The sequence below is a fragment of the Gracilinanus agilis genome, chromosome 1 (assembly GCF_016433145.1).
Source record: "Gracilinanus agilis isolate LMUSP501 chromosome 1, AgileGrace, whole genome shotgun sequence".
In the NCBI taxonomy this organism is placed as follows: Eukaryota; Metazoa; Chordata; class Mammalia; order Didelphimorphia; family Didelphidae; genus Gracilinanus; species Gracilinanus agilis.
The window spans coordinates 626,780,528-626,804,740 of NC_058130.1; the positions used below are offsets into that span (position 1 = coordinate 626,780,528).

At 33.6% G+C, this 24,213-nt stretch overlaps 2 protein-coding genes across 3 annotated transcripts in view; one reads left to right on the top strand and one right to left on the bottom strand.

Annotated features, from left to right (window-relative positions):
* Nucleotides 1–1,935, top strand: part of DECR1 (2,4-dienoyl-CoA reductase 1) — a 61,329-nt gene extending 59,394 nt beyond the window's left edge. Inside the window, exons 8-10 of the mRNA XM_044668376.1 lie at nucleotides 501–647; nucleotides 1,596–1,658; nucleotides 1,761–1,935. Of these exons, the coding sequence (XP_044524311.1) occupies nucleotides 501–647; nucleotides 1,596–1,658; nucleotides 1,761–1,820 (270 nt within the window). The 3' untranslated portion in view covers nucleotides 1,821–1,935. The remainder of the gene's footprint in view (nucleotides 1–500; nucleotides 648–1,595; nucleotides 1,659–1,760) is intronic.
* Nucleotides 1,936–6,608: 4,673 nt separating this feature from the next.
* CALB1 (calbindin 1) overlaps nucleotides 6,609–24,213 on the bottom strand; it is a 36,543-nt gene continuing 18,938 nt past the window's right edge. For both annotated transcript variants that reach the window (XM_044658183.1, XM_044658182.1), the window contains 8 exons: nucleotides 17,908–17,991; nucleotides 17,062–17,118; nucleotides 12,865–12,942; nucleotides 10,058–10,113; nucleotides 9,926–9,965; nucleotides 9,725–9,778; nucleotides 9,234–9,305; nucleotides 6,609–8,648 (listed from right to left, as the gene is read on the bottom strand). In XM_044658183.1, the coding sequence (XP_044514118.1) occupies nucleotides 8,535–8,648; nucleotides 9,234–9,305; nucleotides 9,725–9,778; nucleotides 9,926–9,965; nucleotides 10,058–10,113; nucleotides 12,865–12,942; nucleotides 17,062–17,118; nucleotides 17,908–17,991 (555 nt within the window). In that variant the 3' untranslated portion in view covers nucleotides 6,609–8,534. The remainder of the gene's footprint in view (nucleotides 8,649–9,233; nucleotides 9,306–9,724; nucleotides 9,779–9,925; nucleotides 9,966–10,057; nucleotides 10,114–12,864; nucleotides 12,943–17,061; nucleotides 17,119–17,907; nucleotides 17,992–24,213) is intronic.

A 24,213-nucleotide genomic window follows, 5' to 3' on the forward strand; every position in this document is an offset into this window, starting at 1 on the left:
TTGCAAATCTTCTGCATGTCCAAGAATTTTTTTGTGTGCTTACTATGTATAACAGCCACTATATACATATTATATGAATCAGTGTATAGTTTTCAGAATACATTCACATGCCTGATCTCTTTTGAGTCTTACAACAAATCTCTAAAGTTTCTTAAATGGGCATTTTTTATAAGTGGGGAAACAGATATAGAGGATATACTTATCTAATGATTTTCTGTTTAAGACAGATCAAAGAATTGACCTTTGATTGACTCTTTCTTCAGGGCTTTAGTCTTAAAGAATGAGCAGTCTATTCATGTAGCCTCATTTATTTATTTCTCCATTTGCTTATTTGCTTATTCATTCATTTATTTGTTTATGAATATATTATCTATTTGTTTACTTATTTTTATTTGGCTAATTCCCTTATTAAAGTGAAGTGGCCATTGATTTATTCGTTTGTTTTCCATTTCTCCTCCCTACTACTATTTATCCTAACTTTGTTTTTCTTCATTCCTAAGGGTGCTTTTAGCCGCCTTGACCCAACTGGAGCTTTTGAAAAAGAATTGGTTGAGAGAATTCCCTGTGGTCGACTAGGGACTGTGGAAGAACTTGCAAATCTTGCTGTTTTCCTATGCAGTGATTTTGCCTCCTGGATTAATGGATCTGTATGCTTGATTGTTTCTGGCTTTTTGTCATTTAAAATAGCTGACATTTAATTCTAGTTATGCTACTTGTAAGATATTTACATGTGTGTGCACAGTCATATACACACATATATTTATACATACATGTATTTACACATTTTTATATTTCTTTTCATTTTTTACAATTAGATTTTCATTTTATTTTTTATTTTCATTATTTTTATTTAAAATTAATTTAATTTTCATAATTAAATAGTTACAAAAACTTTAATAGCATTAAATGCCATATAAATGTAGGTGATTATGATGCATACTGATATTTCAGGTATTAGGTGAACATTAGCTATGATGACGATGCTGATGTCTGTGATCTAGACTTTGCTCAAGTGTGGATGACTTTTCTATCATTACAGATAACATTCCCTCCACATTCTGATAGACTATCTTTACAAGTGGCTGGAGCAAAAAAAAAAAAAATCAACCAGTGTCCAAACTTTTGACGATGCCCCTATTCAAATGTAGTTATAGTTAGTCCCTGAACAACATACATATAACATGCTTCTGGACCCATTTGTACCTGAAGCTTTTCTAACCTGATGGATCCAGCCATAGTACTTGGTGACACAGCATTCAAGTGCCTGGGGTCGTTTCTGTATCTCAGTGAGGTTATGGAGTAGGACATTAGTAGAATATCATCCATATTATCGTTATTATCATCATCATCATTATTGTTGAAATAAAGCTTTTAAAGTGCTTTGCAAACTTTAAAATGTAGATTATTATTATTGTTGTTGTTACCACTACTCCTACCACCTCCACCACCTCTCAAAACAATCTTTTTAAGATTTAGACTTTGAGTGAGTATACTCTTTTGGGTTTTCTAAACAGGATAGAAAATAGGAAATGAAAAGTATCTTAAAAGTTGAATGCAAAGAATTCTTTTCACTTTATTCCATACTATTTTTCTAGGTCATTAGATTTGATGGGGGAGAACATGTTTACTTGGCAGGAGAATTCAACAAGTTAGATAAGGTAACATTGTTTGTTTCTCAGATCTGATATTCATAAAAATGTTGCTAAATCTTAGTAAATCTTTACTGGATCACATATATTTGTATTTTTTTTCCATGCTAGGTACCCAAGGAGCAGTGGGCTTTATTAGAACAAATGATCCGGAAAACAAAAGGTTCCTAAAGCTGTCAGTATCTTAATCCTTTGCTTGTGGAAAACATTTGAGTAAAATAAATGGTAACTTTGGTTACGTTTTTAAAAATCTTTTTATGCAACAAATCCAATAAAAAAATCTTGTCATAAGAGATTGGTGTTTAAATGTCAAGTTTAATTCCAGTCTGTTCTCTTTGAATAATGTGTTCTTGTTATCCTGAGAATGAGAGTGGCCTTATATGTGTATATGGAAAGCCAAATGTCATAGATTCAGTTTCTGGGTAGTTTAGGGAAAGGACACAAACCTCCTTTTATGGAAATGGCAAATCAAAATCACCATTTTTTTCCCTCCGTACTTTATAGCAAGCAATTCTGGTTATGATGACATGAAAACTTTACCCTCATTATTTATTAATTATGTCTTTTATTTACATTGGGAAAATACTAAATGGAAGGCACCATAGCAAAGTAGCCAGAAATGGTCTTAGAGTCAGAAGACCTGGGAAGACATGGGTTCAAGGCCCTGTTTTGTCACACACTAGTTTTGTGACCTTGGAAAAGCCATTCAGTATCCATAGTGACTCTGTAAGGTAAAAATTACAGGACATGTGTCAGTCTGCATTAGTAGAGGGAGTTTCTCCACTGGGAGTTCCCAGCATTAATGAAATTATAGGTCTGATTTTTTTTTTTAAAGAAGGTACTACATATTTCTCCTAAGAGTATGGTTCTTACAAAATTAAGAGTTAAATATGGTTTTGTGCAAGTAGGAATTACTGTTACTAGTATTACTATCAGTGATACTTGGAATTTCTATAGCTCATTGTCTAACCCCTTCATTACACAGATGAGACAACAGTCCTGGAGAAGTTAAATGACTAGTTCAAGGTTATCCAACTAGTTAGTGGGTATTAAAACCCAAATCTCTTCCCCAATAATCATGTGGTTTGTTGTAAAATTTCTTTATTTCCTGGAGTAAATCTGTGAGAATTTAATAAGGTCTTTGTGATTAATACATATAAACTAGCCTTTGGGGAAGATTATAGTGGGTTGGTTGGGGGCTGGCTTGGAAAAACTATTAATAGTATTAAAATACTTAGAATATTAGATTTCCTTATGATGCTAATGTTAGAGTGTTATTACTATGGGTCACGAACAGAAGCTTAAAAATACAATTTTTACAATGAACTCTGAAATGTTATTGATTACCATAGAAATTGATGCATATACATGCCATTTGTGTTTACATAATGCGATATCTATGTATGTAGAAAGATAGATAGATGGATAGTAGATGGATAGATAGACACAGACAGCTGGACGGACAGATGGACAGATGGACAGATGGATGGATAGACAGATAGATAGATCCTATTGGTGGTTGATACAAGTACTGATACAGCTTATTTATAGGTATCTTGGTCTGTACTATTTTTTCTTTTTCATTGGTATACTCTACTGTAATATTATCTAATGGTTTTCTGAACCTAAGCATTATATCATTAGTGAGCAAACCTTTCATTTTATGGAGTTTTACCTTAAATTTGGGGACCATTAGAATCTTGAGATAAGAAAGCAGAGGTCATGAATATAATAAAATGGGTATTAATTATTCCTATAATACATTAATTTTCTAGGAACCCTTGTGACTATTGTCCTATAGATTTTTATTCAAAATAATTCACTTTATTCATTGACAACGTAAGTAAGATATGCAATTAGAATGGGATCTGAGTGCTTTCTAGCATGGAGTCTTGCCAAACTGCTGTCATTTATATTTTTATCTTAAATTTCATTATAATATGTAGCTCCCAGGTAAGGAAACTCCCATTCTAATGAGGCAGATTAATATCTATCTAGTCTGTAATCTAGTTTTAGAGCAGGGGTTCTTGAGTTGTAGTTGATAGACCTGTAAGAAGTCCATTGATATCAGCCTAGAGACAGGAGGTCCTAGGTTCAAATCCGGCCTCAGACACTTCCCAGCTGTGTGACCCTGGGCAAGTCACTTGACCCCCATTGCCCACCCTTACCACTCTTCCACCAAGGAACCAATACACAGAAGTTAAGGGTTAAAAAAAAAAAGTCCATTGATAGTTTTTGGAGGGTCATGAACTTGGATGAGAAAAAAAAAGTTTCATATGTTTTTTAGTATAATTGGTTTCCTTTGCAATCTGATATAATTAATTTTCATTTGTTTAATTTAATTTAAAATAATTATTCTGAGAAAGGATCCATAGGCTTTGCTAGACTCTGCCAAAGGGGTTTGTGACATGAAAAGGTTAATAACTCCTCTCTTAGACAGTTATGTGGGACCCTAAGATGTTAACTATGTTGTTCATGGTCATATGGGAGGAGGTGTTAAGACTGGAAAGGCTTGAACCTGTGTCATGTTGAGTCTGGTGGTCCTTTCTCTTTCCATAGTGGAATGTTGCCTCTGTCATGTCATTTTTACATATGATATACCTTGTATTTTAATGCAGCATTCATTCCTTGCTATGCTATGTCTTTTTTCCTCATTCCAGAATTCCATTTACATGTGAAGCCTTTTCTCTCTCTATATTTCTTTTGCAGAAAGCTGCTTAGGAATTAATCTTACAATAGACAGTGTATTTTCTAGGTATCACAGCCATTGTGTACCCTAGGATTTTTTATAAATAGTCTGAGAATGTCTATATTATTCAGCTGTGTAATTTATCCAAATAATTCCAAAAGCTAATTTCACTTTGATTTTAGCTACTCCTGTCAACAAACTAACTTAATAGTTTCACAAATAACCTTAGAATAGGTAGAAAATGATCTGATGTGGCTGTTTCAGAAGGGATGAAAAATTTATTATTGTTGCTTCTCATAAAACCATGCCAAAGCCCCCATCTGGTCCATCCAAAGAATTTTTTTAAAAAATCCTTTATCCTATGCATGTTTGCTATTTACTTTTATTTTTATTCTTTAAATATAAATCTCCAGTGAATTAATCTTAAATTTAAAAATAATATCACATCTTATTAATCAGAATTGAGACTTTTTAGGATTAAGCTAGAAAAAATAATTGGTTCCATTTCTAAATACCTAATTGCCTCTTTCCTTTTGTTTTGGTTGGATGAAAGGCATCTATTAGATATTCCTTGCTAGATAGTGGTAAACACAAATCCTGGCAAAACAATAGGTTTATTAGCTCGTTTCTGAATATGGTTTCTTACTATTGAATTTACCTGATGTGAATAGGAGATAAATAAGAGGAACAGATACTTCTTGGTATGTTTTTTAACATATGGGGAGTTGTCTTAATTTTTTTAAAAGAAGAGATAGGTGGAAATATAGGATTATTAGTAACTAACAAATTTCGTTTTAGTCCACTATAAAGGAATTATGTGTAGGTATGTATATGTATATATATATATATACATATGTATATATATATATATATATCAATCTTTTATGTTAACTATATGGTTCCATTTTTTCTTGCTAACTCTGAGGACAGAGGTTTGGATTTAATAAAAGAACAGCAGAATTAAAAAAATTCATTTGAATTTGATTTTTGGAATACAAGTCAGAAATACACAGGTAGTGAGACAGTCATGGAGACATGAACACACTCAGAAATTATTCTCCTTTGTATCTGTCCTAATTTCTAAAGCCTCAGACTTGGTGCTTTTAGCAGTCTGGATCCAACTTTGCAGTGGAAGGGAGAAGGTTATGGCTAATCCACAAAGTTGATGAGCTCATGAATAGAGAAACAATGGTCTTGTCTTTACTAGTTGGCATTGACATTATACCTCACTGGGTTAGGACCATTTGGAATACTGAATCAGTTAAAATTTACAATATTTGCTAAAGTTCCAATAAGAGGAGTCTATGATGCAGGTGATCCCCTTATCTCTTGGGGATCTGTAAATAGATTTCAGGGGGTTTGTGAACTTGGTAGGAAAAAAAATTCTAATTTACACTAATTTTTAACAGAAATTTAGCATTTATTCCAATTAGGAATTAAAACAACACTATTATTCTGAGGAATCCATTAGTTTCACAGAAATACCAAAGGACTTGATGACATTAAAGAAAAGTTAAGAACCCTACCATTATGGACAAATACCATAAGATCATTGATGTAGACTTGCAAAGGACCTCAGAAGCCAAATAGTTGAATTTTCATTTTGCAGATGATGAAACTGGAGCCCAGAGAGGTTAGGTCACTTGCTAAAATCCTACTTCCTGCAAGGTTTCTCTTAATGCCACAGACTTCTCTTTGTGATTATATTCAATTTTCCCTCTGTATAAGTTTCCTGGTTACTATATATTCACTTTGTAAATAGTTGTTTGCATGTTGTTTTCCCTATTAGAATGTGAACTCGGGGACAAGGACAGTTTTTGCCTTTCTTTTTTATCTCCAGCCTTTAACATAATCCTGGTGCATAGTTGGTGCTTAATAAATGCTTATTGGCTTGTCTGTAATTGCATTTTCCACAGTACCGTATTGCCCAATGGGTATCTGCACAGAACTATTTAGGTATCAGTCCTCTAATTTTCTCAACTGTTGAAATGCTTGAGGTTTTCAATAAGTTTTTTAGGTTGAGAGTTGGAATAAATAGAGTCCTTTTGTAGTATTCTGGAGAAGATACTATTTTAATATATCATTTTGAAACGATGTTTCCAGTTTGGATTGTTGAAATTACTTTCCTATAAATTTTCACAAGTACTTATTCAATGAACATAGAGGAGAGATTTTAGTTTATTTAAATCTTTTGGGCTAGAGGAATAAAATATCATTCTAGATTGATCATAGAAAGTCGGACACTTTATAGAAGGAACAAAACTACAAGATGAAGCCGTTTCCCCCCTTTATTTGTTCTTAATAATTAAAATCAGCCTAAATTTAGTGTGTTCATATACATACCAAGAACAAAGCTTAACTATAATTCATTTAAACAGTTGAGTGAATGATATCTCTTGGTTGATCTCTTTACCTTTTTATCCACTGAGTAACAGCACACCCATTTTGCTTCCTTTAGACAAAGGGAAAAATAATCAGTTGAAATGTATGAAATTCAGAGTCATCATTGCCTGTCTTCTCTGCATATACATCTTTATTTTTTCTCTATAAACAGCTTTCTTGATCCTTTCATTAGACCTGTCTCATGATTAGAGAATCAAAAAGCAGATGCTGTTAGGAAGTCCAACAGTAACCACCAGAGATTGGTCCAGTTAGTGTTATAGTGATATTGTAAACCAGTTATGGGTAGAAGAATATGCTAGTGAAGTTCATTTTGTTAATAAGATAATTGAAAGGAAAGAAATCTTCCTCTCAGATATCAATATTTTACTCTTGTTAAGCACAATATACAAGTAGAACTCAGACTATTTTGAATGCTAATTTCACACAATGGAATACAGAGCCCATGGCATAAACCAGGATATTGACAAGTTAACATTTAACCATCTTTTTTTTTAACATTAATCTTTAATTAAAATTCAGATATTTAGTAAAATAATTGTTAGAGCTAGGAAATATTTTCAGAGGAAATAGAGACATTTGGTGAAGATGATACCATTTTTAGATGAAGGAAGTACAGGAAATATGGAAAACTAGACACCAGAGTACTTAGTATATTAAATTTAATTACAAGTTACACAGACTATGGTGTAAAAACAGCAGTTTACTAGAATAATTATAATCTGCAACATGTGAAAATAGTTTAGAAAATGGATTAAGTTCATCTTCTTTGATGGTAGGCTTGATGAGAAATACATATACAGAATGAGACAGATCCATGTTGCTGCCCAATTGCTGCCTTTGCTCACCTCATCACAAAATTAACTGGGATCAAGAGTTTGATGGAAAGCTTTATGTGGGTGGATATTTCAGAACAACATAAATAGAGTATACATTCCAGTAGACTGTAAATTCCTTGAGGCAGGGTCTGTTTTAAATTTTATATTTTCATCGCTAGCATCTAACATTGCCTGGCACAAACTCTCCTATTAGATTATAAGTTATTTGAGGGCAGGGACCATCTTTTGTCCCCCTTTTTTTTGTATTCCCAGTGCTTAGCCCAGTGCCTGATGCATTTTAGGTAATTAATAAAGATTTACTGACATTTCTTTTATTTTCATAAGTGTTCATTGTACTGAATAAATGTAGTGTCATCATGGATTCTATGCCACAGAATATATGTGTTGATAAATTCCTTTTTCACTATGGCTAAATTACAAGTAATTAGTTTTTCTAGATATTTATGTTTTAGGGAATAATTTAGCTCTAAGAGCATTTTCCTCCCCATAATTGTGGATATGGCCTATAAATTCTATGTGTGTCAGACCTGTGATCTCTCCTAAAATAAGGCTGCCTGGTCTATTGTACACAATGCTTCTATTTGGAGAGAAACATGGATTGAAACGACAGAGGATAATTTTCACAGAATAGCCCTAAGAAGCTTTTTTTTTTCTTTTTGAAATCTTGTCCAGCTATATTTCAGAAAGCAAGAGCAGTTTTAGGTGGTTTTATTGAATTTACAGACTGACCCAGACAGAGACATTCTTCTTATCGATTGATCATAGAGTTACAAAAACTGTACATTACAAACAGTATAGAAACAGACTGAAAAGAATGTGCCACACATCCTGGATAATTATCTATATGCAGGTAAATTTACAGATATAAAAGAAAGTACAGCCTACTCCCTTATAGTGCACAGTTATCATATAGATCCAAGGTATCACTAGTGACTGACTGTATATGATTGTGGATCTCTAGTTATCACCAGCACAGAGGATGAGAGCCAGATCTGTTCGGTACAGCTTGCCACCATCCGACAAAGCCATGATGCTTTTTTTGTATGCTGAAATGTTATTAACGTCCAGATCCTATTTAGAGAACACATAATTTCTTTATCAATCCACACAATCCTCAAAGCTAATGAAACCCTATCAAGTTAAATGAAAAGTGAAGACAACTTTTTTTAAACAATCCATTTAAAGGGAAATTATACTCTATCTTTTTATAAATAGAACTAACTAGCAAGAATTATTTCCTTATACCAGTGATTCTCAAACTTTTTCGTTTCTATTCTTTAATTTTAAAACAATGATTGAGGCCTCCCAAGGAGATTTTATTTTCTAGTTTATATCTATAATTACTATATTAGATGAAAATAGTTTTGACTTTGTAGATCCTCTTAAAGGGTCTCAGAGACAACAGGCTTTGGGAAGGGGTTCTTGGAGGATGATTGCCCTAAAGCTATTGATGAACTCATATGTTGTCAGAGCAACAGCTCAACACATTTAGAATAGAAATTAGCTTCTAGGGTTCATCTCCAGATTTATAAATATATTTCTAGTAATAATGTTTATCTAGGAATTGCATCTTGGTACTTTATTTTAACTGAGTGGACTTGAGTGAGGCTTGAAAAAGTCTCTTTAAAGAACCAGGATAATCAGTGGATAAAATACCTGCTTATTCTTTTCACAAAGATCTTTCAGTAAAGCATCCAATTCATTTTCATCTATGTATCCATTGCCATCCTGAAAGGAAGGAAAAAAAGCAAATAGGTAGTCAACATTAGATTATCCACAATAATATGAGCTAAGGTTTACCAAGACAATTGAAATATATAGACCTATGAGCTCTGGAAGGTAGGTAGAATAGATAAAAAACACTCGATAGCAAGGACATTAAGTTATTTGTCCTGCATCTCAGCAGTATAGTGAAAGCACTGGGACTAGAACTTAGAGAGTATTAACAAAGGGGAAGGAAGAAAATGAAAAAAAAAACAACCCAAAGAAATCTAATAAGAAACCCTTGAAAAACCACAAGGGGCTTGCTTGTTTATTTTTTTTTTAATCTTTATATCTTTTAATCTGTGAACCACAGATTATTTACTTATGTACATTTTCAAAATGTTTCTCGACAATCAAAAAATAAAATAGTAAAGACAATTTACCTGATCATATAACTCAAAAGCTTTATTGAACTCTTTCCCACACATTTTGACTCCCTAGAAAACATGAGAAATGTTAGATAAAATATTACATTAAGAAACCAGAGATTATTGCACTACTGCTATGAAAAGTTAATATTGTTCATTTGAAAACTCTACAGATTTCACTTTTAACAAGAAAAATGCTATTTAAAATTCATATACCTGAAATTTAAGCAGGAAATTCTCTTGTACTGGTAACAACCTTTGGGTTAAAAAATTGTGATGTTAGTTTTTTTTTTTAAATTTAAAGTGACAGTTGATATGAAACTACATTTGCAGAGTTCTTAAACTTACCTTGCCATTTCAGTTAATTCCAACTTTCCATCATTGTTTGAATCAAACATTTTCAGCTGAAAGACAATGTAATGATCATATCTGTTAAAGCTAAGTTATCAAGTACTTTATCAGCTGCAAAGTTCTAGAACCTAGCATTTCTGAATCTTTTGATAACAGACACATTTTATACTCTGGCATGTGTCTGAAGGTCAATGAAAGAAACTTATCAAATTAGAATAGTAGCTTAAAAATAGACTGTCCTGACTCTATGTTTAGAACCCAGAAGACTGGATTAAAGTCTCAACTTGACTACTATTTTTTAACTTATTTGACCTTACACGTCACCTTTCTTTTTCTGAAACTCATTTTCCAGTTAAAAAAAAGGGGGGGGGAGACTGGATTAGATCAGAGAGTATATATACCTTTGGCAGGTGGGTAAAGTTTAAGGATCCTGTCCTGGAATAATGTTTTGTTCCTTACTTGCATAATTGAAAGAAATGTTAAATTTCATTTAGAGGTTGATGAAAATAATGATGTTGATATTGATAATTACACCCAGGTTAAAGACCTCTGGAATAGATGCTTTCTAAAGTTCCTTACAGATTGAGCCCAAGATTTGTTATATATATTTTTTGGAATATGGAGGTTTTTTGGGCAGGGGAGAAGGGGATGAAGTTGAGCGGGAAAAGAGGAGAGGTAGATATTTGATCCCCAGGGTTTTCCCAAATAATGGTATATCAGTAAATATTGATTTTTCTTTCATGAGGAGTGAGGATAGAAGCAAAAGGAATAACATGAATTATGAATATATATACATATATATGTAAATATATTTATAGTTTGGAACACTGTGCAAAAGATATTACTGAATTTGTTTTTAAGGAAAGTAATTAGGATTGGCCTGAGATAATCAGCTCTGTTACCACATATTAGGGATCGTGGAAAGAGTAAACTGATTAACTTGGGTATTTTTAAGTGTGGGTCACTAGCACAAATCTTTAATCGGTGTTCTACCTTTAAGAGCAGGGCCTCTAAACCCTTTGTTTGTGTCATGGATCCTTTTGGAAATCCAGTTACCCTATTGACCCTTTCTGAGAATAATGTTTTTAAATGAATAAAATAAAATTCGTAGGATTACAAAGCAAACTAAATGAATTGAAAGTTATCAATATATATATTTTTTAAAATTCATGGACCCCCAGTTTAAGAATCCCTGCAACTAATATCTGACTTTAAAAAACCCTCTGCACTTTTTTTTACTTCAATTCAATTCACATTAATTAAATGTATATTACCCTCACTAGTATGCTATGCTTGGTGCCTGGGATACAAAAATGAAACCATCCATGCATGGCCATTGCCTGTTAGGAGAGTAAAATCTAGCAGGAAAAGAAGATTAGACAAATTGTAATGTACTAAGTATCTAGGAGAGGTCCAAACAGACTGCTTGGGAGATATGAGGAAAGGAAGAAAGCTTTTGCTGAGGGCATTTGGGAAGGTTTCTTGGAGGAGATTGATCCTGAACTTACATTTAAAAAGAAGGGAGGATTTTAACAAGTAGAGATGTGGAGGGAGGCCATTTCTGGTCATGAGAAAGTGTTGATAAAGCCATAGAGAAAGGAGAAGACAAGCTCTCTAATCTGATTTGGTTAGATGGGACACCAAGCGAGATGTGAACAGAAAATAAATGTAGGCCACCCCCAAGAATGAATGTCAGACTAGCTACATTTTTTTCCTTCTATTTTTTACAGCTCCCTGAAAGATTTCTAATAATGGTCACAGCCTCCTACATTGGATAAGTAGTCCAGAATTTATTGCCCATAGGGAAATATTTCCCAAAATATGCATTTGTTTTAATTAGTTCTTGATTAATTTTGCTTACTGAATCTGAACTGGTTTATGACACTAAATCAGATATGCCAGGCCATTACAGCAGGGAAAAAATTCCCATTTGAATGATTCCTTTTTTTTTTTTAAAGGCCAGCTTCAGATTCCACCTGGCACAGAGTTCTTACTTTAAATAGACTTCACTTAAAACTGGAACAAAATGGGAAATTAATAATTTTAGGTACTTGATATTAGCTGGGCTACCCATAGAATAAATTTACTCATCATGACACCAAAAAAAGATAATTTTCCTTATTTGAATTTGAGTGGGTCAAATTTAACAAAGGAAGAAAAAGACTTATTTTTTTTCCCTTTCAGTTCAACGAGACTCTCATATTAAGGAACCTACTTTATAAGTAATTTTATGGTGAGATGTATTAAAATAGGTCTTAATGAATGCTAACAGTGAGTCCCCTAAAGTGGTCCCCTGTGTCCTAATATGTACTATTTGAAGTTATATTTATCTCACATATGGTAAATAGTTCTGATCTAATGGATCAAGGCTTGGTGAATTAGAATAATGTACCTACTTTAGGGGAGTCATTATTAGGACTAATTGGTGTTAGTTATATTTCTCTTGTTAGGGAAGTCAAAATATAACTTTGCTTATAGCAAATATAATAACATTAACTCTATAACGGAAACTAATTATATTGAAATGAAGATGATTTTTTTCCATTCGAGTTCATGGATACCTTGAAATATTAGGGGGTCTGTATATCTCAGGATAAGAAATCTTGCTTTAGTAGCAAAGCTGCTACTTCTCCGGTTTGCTTGAAATCATATGAGGAAGAAGAGACTCATTGAATATCTGGATGAGTATTTGCAGTATTATGTTATCTGCTTTGGGTGTGACTCAAATTCACCAAATACAAATAATACAAACCTAATGACATTTCATATACTTTTCAATGTAATATTATGGGAGTCCAACTTACCATCAAGTCTGTATATTCGGCTAATTTCGTGTCATCAAAAGTCTTGTTTGCTTTCTCTAGCAAGTCCTTTAGAAAATTCTGTTCAAACAAAAGAGAGCCAGGTAAAGGATGCCAGTAATAAACATCTTACATTTCCATCTTTCTGAAAGTTGAAACATGCTGAAGCTACTGTGGGATGGGAAAGGAAGAACAGAAGAGAAGCAGAGGAGGAAGATGATATTTCATAGCTGAACTCAGTTCATTCTGGTGTCCTTTTGGTATTTCATTAAAAACTCTCAAAGTTGAATGGAGTTCAAGACTTGCTTTATACCTTACCAGGGTAGTTAGTGTGGGATAGTGGGATGAGTATTGCTTTTTGAGTTGGAGGACTGGAGTTCAAATCTCACTTTAAAATGACCAGTGTAATTAAAAAAATCACTCTCCCTATTATGGCCTCAGTTTCCCTTTTCTATAAAATAGAAATGGTTGTACTCAATATCTTCATAGGTCTCTTTCAGCTCCATATCTATAATGCTATGAGATCTAGAGCAATTAGTATTTTTGTGTTTTCCTATTTTCTCTGATTAATTAATTCAATGAAATTAGTATTTTATTTTAATCTTATTTTGAAAGTCTGAAGGGGAAAATCTTTTGAACTAGTCTAAGTACTGCTGCCTAGAGAGAAGGCTATAAATATTTGTGTTTCTCTTCTGGAGACACAGGGACAGCTCTGTGCCATAGACAATACCCTTTTTTGCCTGAGGGAACAATTATTATTACTTAGGAAGAACAGAAGATATAAACAAACACCCCCATATTTGCCTATGTTTAACTAATCTGTAAAAGCTGGGAGTGGTAAGGAAGGTTCCTCATGAACTCTCATCAGCTGATTCACAATTACCCTTACCAGAGGGTTGCCTCTGCTTACACATCAGCTTGGACTCACCAGGATAAAGGGAAATTTCACAAGAGATAAAAGTGACACAAGCCCTACTGCAGAGCAGAATGTTCTAGAAAGACCATTATACATAAAATAGTTTTATGCTTAGAGGATATATGGATCATAGTCAAATAGATATCAATATGGGAAAGATAAAGGAACATGATTATTAAATTGGCATTTAGAGTGAGAGAGTATCTATTTTTTTAAAAAGCAGGTTATGAAGATTTTATATAAACTTGCCATGGTCATGACAAAGCAAGTATTTAAAGAGCTAAGCTTTCATTCCTTTCAATGATGTTTATTTCCAGGATCTTAACTTTATTTCTTAAAAACTAATAAATTAATGACAAATGTTGGTGAACTGAGCATTTACTGTGCATGCAGATAAGTGTTCCAGTTATCCTATGCATTCCTAGAAATCTTTATTGCCCTCAAAAACTCATTGATTTCATTGGCTAACTTGCTTTTATTCTGTCAGAACAGAAAGCCACTTCACCTAGTTTTAGAAGTTTATTCTCATTGTACAATTCCACTTCAGAAATCTAGCAAGGCATGAAAAAGCTCAAAGGTGTCTGCTGGAAATAAATTTGTATTTTGCTCAGTGGGGCTTTGGTGCAAGATTAATTGGGTTAAGGAGCCTCATCAGAGCTAATATAGTTGTCCCAAGAATAGCTTGGGAGAAAACGGGACTCTGAGATATTTTGCAAAATATAGAGGTAAAGCTCTGGAAATTGTAGAACTTAAAATGAGCTTTCTAAAGAGATTTCTCTCTGTCTTTTTAAAAACACAAATATTACAGAATCACAGATACTTAAGAGCTGGAAAATGTCTCAGTATTCGTGTAGTCCAACTAAAGAAGCTCAACCTAGGCAACAAGTGATTATCTAATCTTTGCTAATAGACCTTCAGTTTAGAGGAATCCATCATTTCCTATGGCAGGTCTTTCAACTCCTGGATATCTCTCTAACTGTTAGGAAGTTTTCCTCTGATATCAAGCTCAGATTTATCTCTTAGCCACTTCCATATTTTTATTGAAGTAACTCCTATTTATCATTTTTCTTAGGATAAGATTTAACAAGGCAACAGATCTTTAGAATAGTATTAGGTCAGGAATGGGCATGTATTAAGATCTTGTAGTGAACTTGAATATATAATTTTGAGACACAGTGGAAAGAAAGATAGAAAATGGGAAATTCTATTTCCTTAGGCCTATGCTTGTGGCCTTCCAAATTTTTACATGTGATCTTTCTTGACCTTGAATCCTTTTTCTGCTAAATGAGGGGATCCATTTTTTCAACAATTAAAAGACAACATGATGGGATGGATAGGGCACTGGACCTGGAAGTCAGGGAGAACTGGTTTTGAATCTCTCTTCTGATATTTATTTGTTATATGGTCTCTCTGATCCCCAGTTTCCTTATGTATGAAAGAAGGGAGCCAGACCAAGTAGATTCTAAATTCTGAGTTCTAAATCTATAATCCTATAAGTACTTGTCAAGTCTCTACAATATAATGGACTCTGTGATGAATGCTAAGGATATAACAGCCAAAATAAAAAGTCTCAGCCCTTATAGAGCTTGTATTCTGGTAGTGGGGATGGAGACATGGAGAACATGTACACAATTAAGTTAATATAAAATATATCTTAAAAATATAGATCTTGGGGAGAGGTGGTAGGAAGAAAGAGTATAATATCTAGGAGATCAAAAAAAAGTTTCTTGAAGATGTATGACCTAAGTCTTGAAATAATCTAGTGCTTCTAGGAGGCTGAGGAGGGATTGTATTCCAGGCCTGAGATATTTGTACAAAGTCAGAGAGATGGGAGGTGGAGTTCATCTCTAAAGTCCCTTTCAGCTGGAAAAACCTATTCATCTATATAGGGCAGAGAGCATAAAACCTTTCGTTCTTTCATGATAAAATGAAAAAAAAAAGCTTCTTTGGTGCATTTCTACATAATAAGAAAAGCTCACTATGTTATCACAACTTTTCAGATGTGAAAAAATCCCTTTATGATTTAGATTCCTTTTTTCCTTAAATTTTATTTTAATTTTTAATTAATAAGAATTCTCTCCCATATCCCAATCCCAACTCCTGTCCTGCCCCCTCCCTCACCCAATGAAAAGAAAAGAAGTAGAAAACCCTTGTAAAAAGTAGGAAGTGAAATCTTCCCTATAATAGCCATGTTCAGAAATATGTGCTTTTTTATGCATTTTGAATTCATGACCTCTGTGTTAGGAATTGAGTAGAATAGTTCATCATGAGTCCTCTGGAATCATGGTTGATCATCGTGTTCATTAGAGTTTTTATGACTCTAAGATTCCTAAACTATAGTGAAGTTAGAAGAAAATATTGGATGATTATACCCCTCTTTCTCCAACAAGAGAAATGGGTTATCATTAATATTTCTTGAAAATGTTCTTTCTTTTTCTTATTCAGAAGATAAAGAAAACCTTTGGTCACTAAGATGGAGAACTCATTGATATCCATATAACTATTTAAAAGAACAATTCTTCTATACTTTTCAATTACTACTAAATGCTTGCACTCAGTATAGCTATAAGATCTGCATTAATAAATCCATTCAAAGGTACAATTTTCCTAAAGTTTGACCCCAATTTAGAGATTTTTTGGGGGGAAGAGGGGCAGTATTTCCAGAAAAATGTAAGATTTACAATAACATAAATACATAGGTTCATATATAATACAATTTATAGATATAATACAATAAACATGACCTAGTGGATCTGCATATATAGTTGAGATAAGTATGTATGTTGTATCTATGCCAGACATTCAAATCTTATAGTACTTAAGTTAGTTTGAGAGCAAGAACTCTAGAAGACAAAGCTTTTTATTATCACAGCATTTCAGTTAAGGGAGCAGGGGGCCTCAGGAAAAGACTTTCATTACTATTCTCTGGTACTTCTTACATATGTGAAAGGATAGATTAAAATAAGGGTTCTAAACCATTTTTGTGTCATTAGCCTCTGTGTCAGTCTAGTGAAGCTTATGGACTCCTTCTCAGAGTAATGTTTTTAAATGCACAAAATAAAGTATTTAGAATTACAAAGGAAGCCAATGGTTTTAAAAACAAATTCTCAGACCCCAAGTTAGGAACCGGAGGGAAAAAATGCACCATTGCCCAGCAATAATCCATACAAGGATATCCACCCCCCCAATATTATACAAGGATCCTGCTTTCATTCCATATTAAGTCCTTAGCCTTTCAGAATTATAGTAGAAAGGAAAATAAGTTCATATTTTTATTCACCTACCTTCAGTTCCTCAGTTTCTATGAAGCCACTGTGATCAGTGTCATACTTTCTCCATGTCTGAAAACAATTATTCATAATTGTTTAAATAAAATAATTATAACATTTGACATTTATCTTATGGTCAGGGGCAGTGAGGTAGCACAGTGGATAGATATCCTGACCTGAGGTTAGGAAGATCTGAATTCAGATCCAGCCTCAGGCAGTTATTAATTATGTGACCTTGGGCAAGTCAGTAATCCTATTTGCCTCAGTTTCCTCATCTGTAAAATGATCTGGAGAAGGAAATAGCAAACCACTCAAGATTCTTGTTAAGAAAACCCCAAATAGGTGACTCAGTGGCTAAAGGATCTGACCTGGAGTCAAGAAGGCTTGGGTTCAAATTTGATCTTAGACACTGCCTAACTGCTTCACTTAATCCCAATCACATCGCTAATTGTTCTTAGAATCAATACACATTATTGATTCTAAGAAGGTAAAAGTTAAAAAAACAACAGATGGAATCACAAAGAATTGGAAATAATTGAATACAATTATGCTTTAAGATTTACAAAGTGCTTTCTTTTCATGAGCCATTTTCTTCATTCCTTCAAAAAACAACCATTGGATCATTGCTACTGAGATCTGGGAGCAACCTTAGAGGTCCAATCCCTTCACTTTATGGAGGAGGAAATCGAGATTCAGAGTAATTAAGTTACTTCCCCAATGTCACACAGTAAATATCTGAAGCAGAAATTTCCAGTATTTAGCACTCTGACATCCTAAATCCTAAAATATTTATTGATTGTTGATATTGGCAACTTCCCTCAAAGATGGTACATTTATAGGGCTTTTTCCACCTCCCAGTACCTGCATGAATTCCTCACAGGACTTCAGCTGCTGACATCTAAAGAGAAGCAGGAAGTTCTCTTCTGTTGGTAATACATGAGCCAACTGTAAAGACCAAAAAGGAAGTTAAGGTTGTTTTAAAAGCTTAAAAGTAACATTCTTTCTTGAGATTCTAGGACATTAACTTGTACATGTATGGCATTGTAAGATTTGCAAAGCATGCTCTCATGGTGACTAGTAAGGTTGGGCAATGCCAATATCATTCCTATTTTACAGATAAGGAAACTTGCCTGGGATACACACAACTAAAATGGATCAGAGTCAGTATTGCAACCATGAGTCAAATATTCTCTCCAATATACTTGATGCCTCTTTTTCTAGAATTAGTTTTATTACCCATTAAGTGAGAGATAAAATTTTGTTAATATCTATTTCCTTTATGGTGTATGGCTCTAGGGATATTATGGGTAATGCTTGATTTTGCTCATATCATTGTAATTTATTCCAAACCTTTTCTTTTTAACAGTTTAAAAATAGCTTATGCAAAATTTCTTTTTCTACCTAATACACATACTATATGTTTCCTTCTTAATTTCTTAAATTATGATGGGGATGAGGTGAGATAGGAAAGAAGAGATGGAAAGAGAGATAAAAAAGAGACAGAGAGAGTGGGAAAAGAAAAACCTTCCACCATGAGATATTTGATTATTAATTATTTTATATATGAAACAATAAGTGCCATCAGAGATGTTCTATGTTCTTTGTGCCAGAAGTGCTATACTGCCTACATCATCTTCTCCCTTTCTTTTCCCTCCCCAGAAAAATCTGGGCCATACACTCATTTCTGACAAGTCAAGTGGCAGAGTAAGACACAATGAAGTAATTTTCCTTCATATCTGAAGATGAAAGACCAAAACCTAAAGAAAATGATTACTTTCTTGTTGGACATGGCAAGCACCAAATGGCACCAGAAAAAAGAAATCTTTCATACTTTAATAAGCCAGAAATGACCAATTACCCAGCTCATAGTCATTTCCAAATCAGCTATAAGTGTCTCATCAGACCATTGACTTGCTAGAATAAAGACAGAAATATACAATTGGAAGAATAGATATAAATTAAAGGGGAAAGTATTATTTAAGATTAAAGTAACTTTAACCTAATTTATTTAAAAATTGCTGACAACAAAAATGAGAAATGGATAAAAGAACAGAGTCGAAACAGACTATCATCATTTCCTCTAGAAATTTAACCAATGTAAATTAATCTCCACAATGAACAAAATCCTAAACATTGCCTCAGTGAGTAAACATTTGGCTTCTTTGCCAACATGTGGCAACACTAGATCATAATAGAGATAGAGGACAATGTTAGAGGATTATGAATAGTATCATCTTATGAAACAGTGAGAAGGAAAAACACATTTACAGAAAAGATGTCGAAAGATCCATTTAAACAAGCCTTTCCTGAAGAAGATGAAACTAGATGAAGACAATGAGCATATCAAACATGGGAAGATAAAGATTTTTTTAATTAATTCTTTTCTCCATTGATGGTGCTGGACTCTAATATCACAATCCTTAACATGTTGAATGAGGAAGTAGAATTGGCATTAAAGATAATAAAAATGGGAAAAGTAACTGAAATGATCTAATACAACATTGTACATAGAGGTTGGTCAAGCTAGGGGGTAACGGTTTTGAGGGTGCTGAAATATTAATTCTCAAGTTATTTGAAAAAAGAGGACACTAAATACTTAGAAAAAATAATGGTGTTCATGAAAAAAGGAGACTAAGAATATTAACTACTCATCCATATGCCTATTTTATTTAGGATAATCAATACACACATATTGAGAGTATCCTTGATGAAAGAATAAAAAGGAAATAGGTAGGCTTTTGCTTTCTATAGTTCACCACAACTTATAGTTACATAGCTGAGTGAAAGGGGGAAGGAACACAAGATCTCACTCTACTTATGGTTTGTTGATTATCAAAACAAATTTGATTTGGTAGAGCAAAACGCTGCTTTAAAGCAACAAGATGCTTCATGCACATATAAAGTTCATGTAAGAAAAACACTAAAAAAAACCCCTTACTTTCTTTCTTAGAGTTAATACTAAGTATCACTTCCAAGGCAGAAGAGTGGTAAAGGCTGGGCAATTGAGAGTAAATGACTTGTCCAGGGACACATAACTAGGAAGAGTCTGAGGCCATGTTTGAACCAAGGACCTCCTATCTCTATGCTTGTCTCTCTATCCACTGAGCCACCTTGCTGCCCCAAGAAAAACATTAAAAAACCCTGTCTTCTGATTGCTAATATTAAATGAGGCTCCAGATAGAGATATATGCTTGCCACAGTTATGAAAAGTATCCCCGTCAGTTATTAAGCACTACTATGTTACAAAGAAAGACAAAAACATGGTCCTTGACCTCAAGAAATGAACATTCTGATGGGAAAAAAGCAACATGCAAGCAACAAAGTACATAAAGATAATAGAGTTGATAGATGATAAACTCAGAGGGAAGGCACTAGCATATGGTTATTGGAGTCCAAATGTAAGAGGGATTCTTAATAAATATGAGTTTTTTCAGATACTCTTGTTTCCAGATGTCATGAGAAATTCCGCTTCTATTTGGAGCCCGTGTGAGATGATATTGTGTAAAACCTCTTAAAGGAGATTAACAATTACTTAAAGGAATTTGGCCTAAATGTCTACATAGGAAAAGCCAAGTAGATAAAATCGTTTGCACTGATATTCAGTTGAATGGATAAGACATAGCTCTAGTCTATCATATATATTGGCCAGACATTGTAGAGAGAAAATTAATTGGATCCAGAAATGAACAGAAAGAAAGTAGATTGGGCTGTCTTTGGGAATGTGTCATCTTTTTGACATCAGAATTCTTCTGATTACAGTGGATGGCTGCTAGTCTTTCAGCAGTTTTACCCAGAAATGTCTCATTAACAAAACTGTTCCCTGTCTACATTACCTCCTTGGTCATACTGGAGGTGACATAATTTTATCACCTCAGTGTTTGAAAAATTAATTTTGAGTGTAATTCAAAGGGCAATGGAGAGATTCATGGTGGGTAGGAATAGGCTGTATTGTTTTACTAGTGAATAGTGATGTAGCTGAAATGACATCCAATATGTCATTAGGGATCTGCGTGATTAAAAAAAGATGATCATGTAGTAACAATGAGAGAAAACTAAAAGACATTCCATTCCATTGGTATCGATGCCATTTCAGGAGATCTAGAGGAAAGAACTGAGAATGATGGATGAAACTCTCTCTGAAGGATTTGGGCAAGAACATGGTCAAAAGTTGTACAGACTGGGAAAGCATGGATATGTTGTGATTTTTCCTATGGGAAAGAGTATCCACATAGATGAGATCACAGTCCCATTTAAGTATGGAAAAATATGAACATGATCCCACTGAATATATTCTTGGCACAGTTTCTCATTGTTATAGTAAGAGCTAATTAAATTAGGTGAAAGAAAGCAGGTACAATAAAAAAAAGTTCCAATGGCCTGAAAGACAAAGTGAGGGGAAAGGAGGAGAAATAGTATGTGGAGGTGATAAAAATATGAAGAAATGAGTCAAGTCACTAGAAAGAGATGCAAAAGTCAGTTCAGCATACTCCTTTCCTGCTCAAAAGTCTTCCTAGAACTCCTATTAACTCTAGAGAAAAGGTCAGAGTTATTTGCTTAATATATAAAATCACCCACAAACTAATACTACCCTAATTTTCCAGACTCCAAGCTCTTCACACACTCTCTTGTTCATATAAACTGAACAATCATGTGCTCCCTGTCATTGGCATGTTACATGACAAACATACTAAATGTCTTTCAGCCAGGCAATTATCATTTAGTATGTGCTTGCTATGTAATGTGCATTTAAGAATAAATGAGGAGGGTTGGATGGAGCCAGACTATGAAAGACTTTAAATGAGAACTGGGGGGCAAGGGGTTGTATTTTGCTTTAGAGGTCAAAGGGAAAGTTATCAAACAGGGGAGAAATATGAATAGACCCTTATATTAGGAAAAAAATTATGACAGCTGTGTGGACAATGGATTGGAGTGGAGAAGAGGCTAGATCCTATTTAGAAGTCTGTTGCAGAAGTCTAAGAGAGAGGTAATGAGAGTTTGAATCAAGATGATGGCCAAGTGATCATTGAAAGGAAAGAGGAAGGAAAGGAAAAGGAAACCCTTTTTTTCAATAGGGAAGGTGGGAGAAACAGCAAGGGAATGCAAGGGAATGCAAATACCCATCTAAGTACAAAAGTATTTTAAGACAAGGTTTTGTTTTTTAGCTTGCTTATCATATCATTTATGATAAAACTCTGTTTTAAAATCGTAAAAATAATTAAAATAATTAAAAGAGATAAAATTCAATATTGGCAGTATTGTTGACAAAAGTGGGCATACTCACTTCTAGTGGAATTGCATACTTGTAGAATTTTTTTGTATAGTAATATGGAAGTATGAAGTAAAATGACAAAAATAGTCATAACCCTTTGGCGAACAGTTCCATTTTTGGGAATATACACCAGAAATATAAAGAACAATCTAAAAAACCTAAATATTTTTATAGCAGTATTAAACATAATTGCAAAACGATTGGAATAACCTAAATATTTGGAAACAAATGGTTAAACGTATCATGATGCATGGACATAATGGAGAACTATAGTGTAGTTAAGAGTGACAAGTGTGAAAAATATAAGGAAATATGGAATGACCTTTAAGAAATAATGTGAAAAATAAAAAAAAACAAACAGTGGAATGAAGTCCTCACTAATTACAAACAAAGAAGGAAATATGAATTAGAATGAATGGATAAATAATTCTTATGGGATCTTAGAGGGAGTGACTAATAAATTATAATAACACTTTTTATATCATTATAAATTGAATTGAATATAACTCTTTACTAAGCAAGTTTAGCATTGAAGATCAGTGTTAAATTTTAATATAAATTCAATTATTTAATTTAAAAATTTTAACTGTGTCCATTAAGCTGACAAAATAAATTCTTTAAGCATATTTCTGATCAAATGACTCTAAAGTGATTCAGGTAGAGACATTCTATGTGAGCAGGTGTGTGTGTGTGTGTGTGTGTGTGTGTGTGTGTGTGTGTGTATAGGATGGCAGTGAATTGTTTGGGAAGATGTTTGAACTACAGGATCTTTGATAAGGAGGATGTGGGACATTAAAGGAAGTGTTTGACAACTCTGTTAGTATAGGTAGATGTTAGAAATTGATTAGATTTCCATACAAAAAGCAACTATAAAAGTTACTTCCAAATTAAGAATTATACAGATAATTATTTTAATATGTGTATAATCATAAGTCCATTATATACCTGCTGAATTACTGAAATACAAACAGAATGTTAGGAAACAATTCCAGAAGTGTATCTCTTAGAATATTCAAGTTACAGAATTCTAGGAAAATTAATGTAGAATTTGCCATTCACATCTTACAAACAGATTCTGACCCCTATGTGACATAGGCCCAGAACAGGTTGGAAGAAGATCTCACATTTGGATAGCACTATATGGTTTTTAAAGGTACTTTGATGCTGTGGCCTCTGGTTTTCATGAATGTAAATCCTTCTCTTGTGATTTCTTTAATTAATATCATTTGTGGGTTAGTTAATGCAGCAACACACTTATTGACCATTGCAGACTCATGGGCCTAGAACTTGACACAAATGTCTTTCATATTCATTTTCTCCAACTTGCACTGCAAATAAATTTGGATGAATTAAATTATTGATTTTAAATTGTCGGTAAGAAATAATACTAACAAGGCCAAATTAGTTTATCATACATAAGATAAAAGTACTCTTTTAAATCTTATATAAAACAACTAATTTCTATTTCAGAGCAGAAGCATAGAGTATTAGACTTTGAATTAGAAAGACCTGTGACATTTATTAGCTGAGTAACTTTAGGAAAGTTTTATCCTCAATCAATTCCTTAGGACTTTAAGATGTAGTTATCATCTGCTGGCAAGTGGTGGACCGAGTTCCTACCCTGCTGAGATAATAGATCCTTGACCTATTAACTTACTCCATTTCATACCATAATTTGACCTGCTAATGAAAGAGACTAACTGATTTTCATTTTTAAAGGAACCAGATTTCAGATAAGCCAGTACATGACCAGAGGAATAAGTCTGGTCAGTTTGCTGCCTGTTTGGACTACAGTGGCCTACTTTCTGCTCTCCACATACATGTGACATTCTGTTTCAAATGCTTCTCTCTCTCTCTCTCTCTCTCTCTCTCTCTCTCTCTCTCTCTCCTCTGCCTCT